General features: G+C 42.8%; 1 protein-coding gene across 1 annotated transcript; it reads left to right on the top strand.

Annotated features, from left to right (window-relative positions):
- The first annotated feature begins 122 nt into the window (after positions 1 to 122).
- Positions 123 to 13,084, top strand: LOC135942039 (uncharacterized). The gene is made up of 8 exons (XM_065487925.1): positions 123 to 279; positions 3,014 to 3,143; positions 6,079 to 6,193; positions 6,258 to 6,430; positions 7,885 to 8,048; positions 8,456 to 9,157; positions 10,599 to 10,941; positions 11,407 to 13,084. Exons 1-8 carry the CDS (start codon positions 205 to 207, stop codon positions 11,793 to 11,795), a joined length of 2,091 nt encoding a protein of 696 aa, XP_065343997.1. The 5' UTR covers positions 123 to 204; the 3' UTR covers positions 11,796 to 13,084.
- The last annotated feature ends 1 nt before the right edge of the window (position 13,085 follows it).

Raw genomic sequence — 13,085 nt, 5'->3', positions numbered from 1 at the left:
CATGTGTGTCGGGCGGGCGAAAAGAGCAGAGAGGAGTCGGTGCGCGCGGCGAACGGACGACGGCGCCGCGGATGGAGTCGCTCGCGCTGGCAAACATCATTTGGCCCAAAACAGGCGCTTGCGCAAAATTCCTGGGCTGATGCTGTATCGATTGCGAAAAGGCATTAGCAGTGTTCAGGCATTGCTCTGCGAGTAAACACCACGATGCCCAAGCTCGTGGTCCTCGTCCTCGTTTGGGTGACAGCGGCCAGCGCGTTTCCTCTCCTACCCTCCAGCTCGGTGAGATAATTTCCTCTCAATTAATAAATCCGTGTTTCGCGTCACGCTGATGTCACTTAATTTTTGGCAACATAATTCTGCCTTTTTTAAATTTCCTGGTGCAGTTTTGTTTTTGTAAGTTTGCAGAAAACAACAGTTTTTGCACACGTTAATTTTTTATTTATATTGCGAAGGAAATGAAAGCTAGAATGTCACGACGCACTGCGCAGTTGTATGATAATTTGAGATGCATCGCGACACTCACACTGTGCATGATTGAGCAGCGCTCTGTATTTTGGATACAAATCAATATTCTTGACGTGGAAATAAATATTATGGTTTTGCCCCAGTGTCGTGAATGTATTACCATAAATTGACGATGATGACAGGTGCTAAATCAACATTTTTAGCTAGGAACCATTGACCCAGGGGAAATTAAATAATATTCATCCCCCTGAGTATTTGTAGAGTAATAAAAGTGATATTATGATAAAGTTCTCGATGGCAGGAAATCGAAGAACATAAAAGGCAAAGTTGACCGCCGCAAAGGCTCGCCTTCATCCAAATTTCGTCTAGATTTTATTCTGCTTTAAATTTGTGTATAAGAAACATTTCCGATGGTTTTAATAGAAAAGGCCGACCCTGAAAAGTATGATTATAGACAAATTATACTCCTGCTACTGATAGGTTTCTCCTTTATTAAAATTAAAGTCTTTTCAATAACGGGAGGTTTTTGTTCATTTCATTATTTAAGGCTGAACAATTCATAGCTATAGTTGGAAAATATCACTCCCATGTATTTTTTTGCACTTAATAAGAAGTGGATTCTAATTTAAGTAGCACAACTGGTTCGGTAATCTAGAATGATAATAAATTTTCAGAACATTTTCAGGAAGCACAAAAATCATCAAAAACATTGTATTTGTTACTATAAATCTGACTGTATATATTAAAATATCCACGCATTCTTTTCTCACTAAATATGTCCTCCTTATTAAGGGCTGGTAATGTCATATTTTTATTTGAGATGGTATGGAAAATTTCACCATCAAGGAAATGATCCAATGAACAAATTGATCTAGAACTTTAAGAAAAAATGCTGAAACAAATTGAAAATAATGAGCTTATGGATGATTGGAATTAAAGCGAAACAAAAGTGCTCTTGCGCACGAAATAAAAAAACGAGGCAATCTAAAAATTTTAATGGTATTCTTTAGTGAAGAGCAGAACTTTGAGAGCTTAGTCAGATATAATTGCATTGTTTTGATAACGTCTGTTTTACCCTCGCAGCCAATGCATGACGCTCTCTTATGCCGGCGGTACTTGAAGACGGTTTCAAACAAAATTTTCCACCCACTCAAACACATTCACTCAATATGCATAATCTTTTCCGCAAGTCTGCTTCGTTTGCGCGAATTATCCTCACGGAATGCGTATTACCAAGTTTTGTGCGCTCAACATTGAACTTACACAAGCATTAGAGGCAACGACTTTCCGACCGATTCGTTTTGCACGAAACGTCGTCACTCGTACATATACGAGTTCATTCGCTCTCTTATTGTTTTGCGCGACGCGAACTCTACGTCTGGATGCGATATTGAATTTTAGGCGTCAGTGGCGCACAGCCCGATATATTCTGCGAGAGCAGCCGAGATTGCCAAAAGAAGAGGAGCAAACTCGCAAGAGGAGAGAGACTCTTCTCAGAATTCGCCTGCTCTCCGCGCCGTTGACTCAAATTAAAAGTCATTTGCGCGTGCTGTGCTTGCCAGCCTTCTGCACAACAAGGAAATGGGACAAAATAAGCTTGAGTGGATGATCTTGAAATGAAACGCCAATCTGATTCTCTTTCGCTCAAAGTAATTTCATCCGAGAGAGAGAGAGAGAGAGAGAGAGAGATTTCTCAAAGTTAAAATTACTTTTCGCAGCAGTTTGTATGAAAAGCATAGCTGCAAAAAACGGTGGGTCACTCCTTTTTTGCGTCTGACAGGGATATCATGTCACTATTTTATTTTTTTATTTTTTTTTCCCCGGCCAAAAGCATTAGGAGATTATTGTTGCTTTTACGAGCGTTGACACTGCTTGTCACTTTGGCTCCGTTGTGGGCTCTAGCGTGGGTCTAGAAATGAAAAACTGAATGACAAACACGGACCATCAAATTAAGCTGCTTTATAGGCTTTTTATGGGATCGAAAATGAAATATTCAGAAGGCTTAACTAAATGGAATTGGTGAAAAAAGGGGGCAATCCATTTTACTTCAAAACTTTTGACAGCACGTTTTATATTCAGAGAGAAAAATTTTCAGTTATGCTTAGTAAGCTTTTCAACTGCAAAAAAGTTCCATATAGAGAAGAAGATTCGTTGAGAAGCTGAGTCTGTTTTTCATGAATTCGCTCCAAGAGACGTTGATTGATATCTAGGAAATGATAAATAAATATTTTGTACAGGAAAAGCGTAGTTTCCCTCTTTACTGCCTTTGTGAATAAAGGGAAAACATGAATTTCTGAAGGGCCGTCGTGATCAAAGCGGGCCTCTCGTACCACGCCCTAATTTTCCGGGAAGCCATTAGATCTCGTAAAGATTAATTTCGCTAGCGGGAATTCGGCACCTGCCACGTCAAACGCCGAACTTCTTTCACGACGGAAGATCACGTTACGCGTGGGCGAAACTTGAGTAAGGCGATACTTTTCGGCAGCGAGAGCGTCGATCAGCACGTGCATGTGTGTAAGATGCTCATCGCGTTTGTTTTGCTTCGCAGGTCAACATCTCTGACTCGTGGCTGCTGGTGGACGCAGAGAGCCCGGTCTTCTACCGCCACTTCCGCGACAAAGTGACCTGGGCGGAGGCCGAGTCGGTGTGCCAGTTCCACCACAGCGTGCTCGCCACCGGTGCGTATGCGTGTGTGTTTGCGACAAATAGCCGACCTGGCCGGCGGTATGCGAGCCAGTGTGTGCTCACATGCCGGAGCGCGCGCGTAATTACAACTTACTGCCAAACGACCGGTCGACCGCCGGCCGGATGAATATTTCATGCGTGTTTGCCCCCGGCGGCCTGATGAGCCGGCACAGCATCTCCGCTCATGCATAATTCACCCGGCTCGTTTCATTAGGAGCCGCCTGCTAATTGGTAGCTAGGCAACCTGCACGCCTCGTCTATTAGGCCGGCTGCATAACTTTGTCAATCTTTATCGATTCGCACGCTCGCACGCACACGCTCGTGTGGTGACAAAGTGTCCGCCGAGAGAGCGAGAGAGACGAGGAAACAATAGAGACGCGCGGCGGCTCATGCATAAAAGATGGCGCGGCCCAGATTTCCGACGCGTGCAGTTGGCCTGCCCTTTTCCGCGAACTTAACCGTAGAGCGTGGAGTGAGATGGCAATGCCACGGAAACGTCAGAACTGCCTTGCTGTGGTTTTTTCGCCAACACCATACTAGCTACAATTACACTCTGACATGCAAGTTTTGTTTGAAATTACTCCCCTCAAAGCTAATTGGAATGTACAAAAATGCATTCATTTAAATAACATGAAATTACAGAGAAAATCTTCAGAACATGTCCGTATGTCCTTTGAAAAATTCAAAATGACTGCATCATAAAGTAATGCATCTTCTGCTCTTTCAATGAAAATCGGGATGTGCCAATCGAAAAAATGCAAGGAAAAATCATTTAAGATACGAAGAAAGTAAATTTATTCTTATAGTTTTCCTAAAAGTAACCAAACTACAGCTAACGTTTTTTAATGAATTAAATTCTGAAAAAAATTTTATCTGTCACCTTTTTAAAATTCAGAACTTCCACGATCAATTGATAAAAAGTGTGAACTCTAATGTTTGAAAAAGTTAGCATGATTTTTTAAAAATTTCTAATTTTATATGCACCCTGGATTGACTGGGGATTGACGACTAACTAACCTTTGAAGAGCAGAAGAAATGTGTACCAGGGAAAAATACATATTTAAATTCTACTCACAATAAGCGGATTGATACAGTGTAACAATTGAAATTGTTTTGAAATGTTGAGCAGTTGATCAAATTCATAGTTTAAATAAATATCTTTCAATATTTAATTTATAAAATTAAATTAGGACGAAGCATAACAGTGAAACTTCAGAATTTACAAAATTTCTCGAAAAATTAAAACGGTTTGTCAATAATGTTGCGCTTGATTTAAATTCATCTCATCGCGATCCATCCAAGAGTGTGAATTGTGGGTTAAATTTCCCTCCTGCCGAAATAATTCCTGATATTTAATACGGAGATAGCGCTCACCGCTTGATCAGCAATATCAGCATGCAAAAACTTTGGAGCCGATTTCTCAGAAATTTAAACGGCAATATGGGAAACTTTTAGCATTTTCCCTAAATCTAGAGCATATTTTAAGGGGTAAAAGTAATATTTATTTTCCAGTACTTAACCACTTTGAGTCAATCCAAGCAGTGTAGAATTTGTTTTTTTTTCTTTTCAAACGTGAATTTAGTAATGCATGGAAGGACCAAATTGTTATGCGTTTTGCGTAACAATAATTAGTAAATAAAGCCATCCTTTTAATAAAGAAATTAGGCGTTAAAGAACAAACTTTCCTTTGTAGAATTGCTTTGAAATCAAGTATACCCGTAATCCTACAACAATATAGTAATGTTCTGGGTACAATAAATAATAAACTCAAAAAGGGCTCTTGTTAGAAAGAGAACGCAGAAAATATAAATGAGCAAGTTTATTAGGAACGGCAAAGCACGTCCCACCACACACTCTACTGGCGCTCCGCTAATGGAAAGCATTTTTCCGCTGTGAAATATTCATGCGATGCACACATCAACCATGAGTTTTCTGGACGGCGGGCGCATTTTTTTCACTCGGTTTTATCTTCCTTGCGAGCGTCCCCGCAGGGCTGAAAATATAGTTGTTGTTTCTCGGACCCTTTCTTTCCCGGTAGGAAATTTATCCGATAAATTTGGGCGGCGGGCACCTTAAACGTTGCACGTTGCTTGCTGCAGTGATATATCAATTTTTCACTCGCCCTTGCCACCGCACGAGCTCACGGAGAATTGTGTTATTCGCCGAGAGCAAGAGCAGAGGCTTTTCTGCCCGGTTGTATTTTTATTGAGTCTGACTTTAGGGTGTATGTGCCTGCGAAAACTCCAGTGAGCTGGAATAAACTGCTATATTAAATTCCACCGGCAGGTTTTTACGAGAAATTTCATTTCAACCAACGAGTCATTTTCCACGTTGACGGAAATACAATGCTCGAATCTTTAATTTCAAATGGAACATTTCATGCGAAATTCCCTCGTTGCTTTCCGATGAATCGCGACAGACCGTTGAAATTGTCCAAATCCAACAAGCGCACGGAAATGATGAAATTGCGCGTTCCTCGTATTTTCATTCGGAAAAACAAACTTCGTTGGTAGAATAACAATTCCACCTGGAAGCAACCGTTTGGCATCCCTCATCCAAATTGAATTATTTTCCGTCACGCAGCTCTGATCGAAAGCCTGCTTGCTCGTTCTAATTGCTCGCGGCGGTTCGCTGTTCCAAAGCTCATTTTAATCACAAAAGCCGCCCTTTCGCCAATTCCGTCGAAGACACCCCTTTGCCCGAGCGAGACCGCAGAGCTGGCCGGGCTCGGCGCGTGGGACGCGTTTCCAAACTCATTTAAAAAAGGGAGTCGAGCGTGGTGTTCCACTCGAGATCCATTTCTCAAAAAGACTTTTGAGACCCTATACACACCTTTTAGCACCCGCTTTCAAGCCGCGTGTGTGCTGCTTGCCGGCACCATTAGAGTACAGCGAGCGCACTTTTTACCACTCGGCTACGTGCTTTCAGTGCGAAACACCGCCGAGTTTGACCGCACCCGCGCCCTGCTGCGACAGCTAGAGTGGACGACCCCCGTGTGGGTGGGTCTCCGGCGCGATGACGGCCAACCCATGTTCAAGTGGAGGTGAGAATATAATTAGACCAAATTTTAGCGAGCGCCGGTCAAATCTAATTTGCCACACATGCAGCACGCCGGCCGGAGCAACTTTGGAGGCGTCAGAGGGATACTGGAACGAGTCGCCAAACGTCGTCACCTCCGAGCCTCAATGCGTAACCATCGACCCCGCGGCCGACTTCCGGTGGCGGGCGGTCGCCTGTTCCAGCACGCTCGAGATCCACTCCTTCCTCTGTCAGATACCTGGTGGGTAGATTATTCAATTAAATGACCGCTACCCATAGTGAATGCTTAAAAGCGTCGATTTTAACTCGGGTTTGCTGGCATGCTTTAGTGGTTTCAAACCAACTTAAGGCTTGTCGCTTTTTATTTTACTTTGTATCCTCCAACATTATTAATAGCAGGGCGTTGTCATCTAACAAGAATATTCTATGCATGCTATGTTTTAGTTAGTTTTAGTACTATAGGTGCAAAATTTTCATTCAACGTTGTTAGTGAGTTATGAAGCTTGGAAATATATAAATGTGTACCTAGATTTCAGATTTAGCCGGGAAAATCGCATTATCTTGTTGATAGCTAGAAATAGTTGCTCCTAAAGCTTTTCAATGACTTATAGGTAACCTAGTTTTTATTAAGTAATTTAATGTCATTTTTAACCAACATAATTTTGAAACTTTTCTACTAATTTAAAAAAATGCTTAGGAAATTTGGATCAGCGCGAAAAACAACAGCTATTACATCAACTTTCAGGATATGCACAGAATTATCTCTTAAACTAAAAGTGATACAAATTAATTACCATGCTTACTGGCCCGTTGATCAATTTGCTGCCTCTTTAAAAATTTGTTTAAATCAATTTTAATCAATTTTTAAAAGCTTTTCGTGCAATAAAAAATTTGTTGCGAACATCACAAAAGGCTTTGCACAAATCCATTGGGATCGTTTCTTGTCAAAATGTGAGAAATAAGGTTTTCAGAATCAATGAAAAATAGGATAAAAAAAGAATGACCGCAATTAACTAATTCAACATGTTTACTTATCATTATATATTGCATTAATTTTACAATGGCTACTATTATCACACACTTTCGTGCTGTACAGCGGCTGTTTTAATTTTCACTGTTGCCAGGGATGTAAAAGTAGCTTTTCTTAAATGTGTTAACGTAACGGGTAATCGAGTGAAAACAAACTGTGTCATTTGATCTTGCTAGTTGAGCGACAAAATACGATCGTGTGGCCACGGTTTAAAGTGTCCCTTGTCAACAGCTTTGTCGACTAGGCCAATTTGCTAAACGGACCCGGAACGTGAGCGTGGCAGTTCCGCCGCGCCCGTAATTTCTCATCGCAGCTGCAAAAATATCACGGGATTTGGCCTCGACGGCCACCCAGGGATTATTACTGAATGACGCGTCCATCGATCTAGCTCGGGCAGATATATCTCGTTTTGACACGTTTTGCTGCAGAGCAGTGAGCAACCTTTGCGGGTTGCCTGGGTCTCGAGTTAATTTGCGGCAGTCGGCAAAAATGCTATATTACTCGCTGGCATTTCCCTGGGTGGAAATTTAATATCCTCTCAGTTCTCCTCACTCCTCTGTTTGTCAGTTCGCGAGCAGATGAAATTAGCTGAATTGTAATTACCCGGCCGGGTATACGCGCGCGTATAATAAGATTAAGCCCGCTTTGCTCTCTGTCTGCTGCAGTTCCGTCGTGGGTGCGGTCGGAGCACGGCGGCTGTTTGTCGCCGAAATGGCCCAACAAAGAGGTCACCGTGCAGTACAACCCGCAAACCCATGCGCTGGAGATGATCGCTGATTGCGGTCTCCGGGGCACCAAGAGGATCGCATGCAAACACAACTCAGAAAAGGTAATTAGGCCCCATTTGCATTTTATGCTCGTTTGATGAGGGTATACACATACAAGCATAGCGGCGCAGAGAGTTGGACGGACTTATCTCTCTATCCAGCTCTTTGCAGCTGAAACAATTACTCCTTCTCGTCTCGACTGTGCCATTCTAAAATGCAAAGTGAGGTGAGGTGGAGGACATGTGGTTTATTGATTTACTTGCCAAGTCCTCTCGCCAGATTTGGCAAAGGTCCGAAAATTCAGCAATGAATGTCGCTTGGATGAGGCCATTAGATTTTGCAGCCAATTTGAATCGTTCTTTACACGGCAGCTAGCTTCCCTTTTCCGGAATAAATTGTGACCATCAAATTTTATTGTCTTCCTACGATTGCCCGCGATAATTCAACGGCAATTTTCGAATTTTCCCAGGAGATCCGCAGACTGGAGCACAAGCTGAAGTGCGCGGAGGACATTCCGTTGGGAAAAGCCGCTACGCCCGTGCGTCCGATTACGAGACACCGGCGGGACGTTCAAGACGAGAGTCCCGCGCCTACAGCCGAGCTGTCGACCTCCAGCGCGGCACCGCAGGCGGGAATCGATCAGACGCTAGCCGCGACACGTGACGAGCCAACCACCGAAAAGGCAACAACCTCGACCGCAGAGAAAACCACCGAGTTGGACAACAGCGAGTCGGTCACCGAGGCCCCGAAGACGCAGGCCTCGGTCGACCAGGCGCCGTCGGTCAGCACTACCCACGAGGCTACCAGCCAAATGAGACTCGAGCCGGAGACGACCACGGAGCAGCAAAAAAGCGGCGGGAAATTAATCGCCACGTCCGTGCAATCGATTTCCAGCAGTTCCGAGGCGCCGGCTGCCACCACTGAGGCTGCGACGTCGCTGCAAGAAACGCATACTCAGCAGGCGGCGCAGACGGCGTCGGTGACGGAGGCGGCGCCGGAGAAGCAGAAGGAACCCCTACCGACTGAGTCGTCCAAGATGAATGTCGAGATAATCGCTCACATCTTTGATACCAGCACCGATGGCGCCGCGGTCAGCAGGGTGATCACGGTCGAGGAGTTGCAGGACGATGACTTCGATCAGGCTAGCACCAGGCCCGAGGGCCAGGAAGAGGTAATAAGATTTACTCTCGTTTCAAAACCAAATCCCAACACGTATTAAATTTAATTATTGAAATTTATGGCACTTGTAACTAGAAAAATAGCGATATTCACCAGCTCAGCAGGCCTGCAAAGTTTAGTCACATTAATGGTCAGAATTCGGTTGATTCCAGAGAAAATTGTTTTGTTTCAGAAAATAACATTCGTGTGAAAATAAAATTAGCAAAAAAAAAGGGATTTTTTAAATAAGCTTTTTAATAAATTCGCTGGTTTGAACGAAAATTTTTATCTTTGAAACGATTAGAAAATATGCTTGGAATTTTCGAAAAAAATATTTTTTCAAATGGTAATATTTTTCAGTATTGGTGTTTTGGAACAAAAAAATTTGATTTTTAAATGCCATGAAATTGTGTCGTCAGATGCCATTCCCAGAGCTTAAAAAATATTCAAACAGCAAAAAATCACAGCCACACCAATACAAATTGAGAGCTTTCAAAAAATTTCACGCGCTTGCGTTTGATCCAATTTTTACTCTCCCCTTTCTAAAACGAATATTACAAGCCAGGTCATGTATGAGCGTAAATTACAAACACAGGGGACAACACAAAACTCGCTAATCCGCTAAATCATTCAACTGAAAACAAAAACGTGTCCTTGATTCACACATGTTTGCACTTATTTTTCACGATTGAATAGAAGGGAGAGAAAAAAGTCATACGCAAACGCTGGATTTGAGTGTAAAATATTTTTCACGTAAGCCCTAAATATGACGGTTTAACGCCATTGATAGGGAAGCCAGATAAATTTAATTATTAGGGAGCACCAGCAAAACCTTTTATTAATTAAAATTTTAATATATATATATGGATGAGTGGATATAATCATTTATTTTTACAATTTCGAAAATTCCTATAGCTTACCTTCCAAGAGAGCAACCATAGTAATTTTGTACGCTGCAGAAGCGGAGACAAAAGTCCTTTATCAAGCCTGCTCGCAAATTTGTTTGCTCTCACGTCTACCCACTAGGCTGCAGGGAAGCCATAAATTCCTTCGAGTACACAACATAAGAAGGCTTAAATTTATTCAATCCAATTTCCCGGCGCAACACAAACAAAACAATTTCACATTTTATGGATATTAGAACCGCACGCTCCCTACTCCACCGAAATTTAAATCTGCCAGGCAATATAGTCGCTTCTGCGAATTGAAAAAGCCCGCGAATACGCCTGAGACGACGCCTTAAAGTTCAATCTCTCACCCTCTTTATCTCTGTCCGGGAAATAGGTGCACGTTGCCCCGGAAAATAACCAGGCCGGAATGTGTAAACACTATTTTTCATCCTCTGCGTACACAAACAGGCACCTCTTTCCCGCAGAAATTTCCCACCTACCTAATACCAGTTGCCACGTTTTGACAAACGATGATAAACGAGCGGCATTAATCCACCCCCACAGGAGTTCGACATCGACCAGATGCAAAACCTGCAGCCCATCTCCGTGGCCAAGCACCACGTCGTGCCGGGCGTCCCGAGGAACGTGCCCTCAGGTGAAATGCACCGCGACCCTCCGCACCACCCCCCTCTGGTCATCGCGATTACTCAGCAGCACAACGTGTCAGCCGGGCTGCCGCGCATTGTGGCCCCGCCGGCGCAGCAGCTCCACCCAGGCCAGGCACCGTTCTTGCACCACCCTATGATGCACCAGGGGCTGCCCAGAAACGTCGGCCCGGAGGAGATCAGGTCCGCCGAGGACCACGTGATGCAGAGGCGAAAGCAGTTCTTGCCAACACCCTTGCAAGGTGAAAATTAGCACACCCAAACTTTTTTGTATTGCAAAATTAGCTCTTTTCCGCTTCATAATCCTTTTTCTTAAAATTTCACAGTACTTTGAATTTTTATTTTGATTACAAATATGGTTAAGTTTTCGGTTATAAAACGTTGCCACTTTTGTTTGTTTCCAAAATACCATCATTAGCCAGTGTTAGTGCCATTACTTTCTTAAATTAGCCTATCTATTAAATAATTAAAAAAATCATAGATATGCAAAAACTAAATTATAATTAAAGAGTCAGCAAATATTTTACATGCTGGGTTTTTACATATTATGCGAAAATATTTAATCACTAAATGTTTATATTGAAAATAATTGTTGATCGACATAAACTCCTAAAACATGAATGGGCAGGGAGTTTGAAAATTCCAGTGTATTTATTGTGTTCAGACATAATCATGAACCTGCGTACTAAACGACGGTATTCTTTCAGGTCCAATCTCTGACATGCACCCTCACGCACCGATGATGGCGCACCAGACGATCGAGGAGCACCACGTGAAGCCAACAGTTTCATCAGTCACGGTTGAAATGCAGACGGAGAGCGACAAAACCGAGGAAGAGGACATCGAGTTCCAGGACGAGGAGCCGACGGCGCTGCAGGAGGCGAGGCAGAAGCACGGTGGAGACAAGGCGGCGGTGCTGTTGAGTGTGAAAGTGGAGGAGCTGGAGAGCACCGAGGACACTCTGAACGCGGAGACGGATGAGGAAATGATCGCGGCGGAGCAGCGCCTAAAGAGCAGGAGGACGGACGAGAAGCCGGTAGAGCGACACATGGCCCGCAGCCTCTATCCCTTCATTCTGAACAGGCTGCTCGGCTAAGGGCGTTCGAGACAGAAAATTGGTCAATGGGTTAACGCTAAATTTTTGCAACGAAATTTCCTTGTAGGATCAGTTTAAAGAGGGTAGGTAGCAATAAGGAGTGTAGGCTCACCACGAACCGTAGAGTGCAAAGGAAGGCAATTTCGCTATTTAATTACACGAAGGAAATAAGAGACAAAGTACGAATCTTTTGGCAAACCCACTCGCACGCGTGGGTTAAAATTACGCCGGTACAGGACAATTAGCTAAAGTTTGATATAATAAATGATCACTTTGTAGCGAGAACAGTAGATTTACAAGACCTGCTTTTACTTTGACATTCTGCACCATGCATTTACGATAACGTTGCTGCACTCACCGTCCTAAATGCTGCCTGATCAACTTTTAAGACTTTTTTTCTCGCTAATTATGAAGCTTCGGTCAGTGCGTCTGAGCACAATTCCACATAATAAATAAAACTCAACAAGTATGGGACAGAAAAGGCGGTGCGAGAGAAGATCGAAATTCATTCAATTGGTTGTTGCGTGATACGTACCATCGCGTCCAGAAAATTTAATGGAAACCTAAATCTTTCACAATGAGCAGGTGTTACTGCAGTCACAAGTGTGTGAATGTTTTGTCTCTATGGAACAGCTTTAACACTTATATATTCTTGCGAAGTACAATGTCCAATTCATGTGAGATGTGTTTTAAGGAATAATTTTGTAAGTCATTGGAGTTTATTCACCAGAAAATCAAGAAACCAAACTGAATTTTACGAAAACAAAACCGATTTTGCACTTTCCGCTTTTGAAATTTTGAATGAGAAAACTGGTGCAATAAATTGAATGTGAAAATGTGATGCGTCTGTCCCACTTTTAACACCTTTCGCAATGTATAATTGTAATTTTAATCGTCTTCTACTTAAACTATAGACACAAATGTAAATAAATGTTATGCTCAAGAGGGAAACAAACTACAGTGTTAAGTGTCGGGATGTTAGATGTCACATACATGATCTCAATTATTTGACCTGAGTGCGTTTGCAAATTCGCGAGTGAGCTGGAATTTGCAAATACACCACTTTCCTTTCCGCAGTTGCCAAATGGATTGTTGTGATGAAGATTTCCCTGTGCTAATTATTTTCCTCTGCTGAAACTGCAAACTATAAAAACATGATGCTCTAAGAAACGGATGCCAAAGCAACTCGACAATGATTGTTTATCTGACATGTATGAATTTAAGTTGCTGTTCTCCAAGAGTTTATTAATAAATCACTCAATCTCTAAGGTGTTCGGGTTTCATTGAAAG

The sequence above is a fragment of the Cloeon dipterum genome, chromosome 4 (genome assembly GCF_949628265.1).
Source record: "Cloeon dipterum chromosome 4, ieCloDipt1.1, whole genome shotgun sequence".
NCBI lineage: Eukaryota > Metazoa > Arthropoda > Insecta > Ephemeroptera > Baetidae > Cloeon > Cloeon dipterum.
The sequence above is the reverse complement of the archived record's forward strand: the minus strand, read 5'-3'. Positions and strand labels throughout refer to the sequence as shown.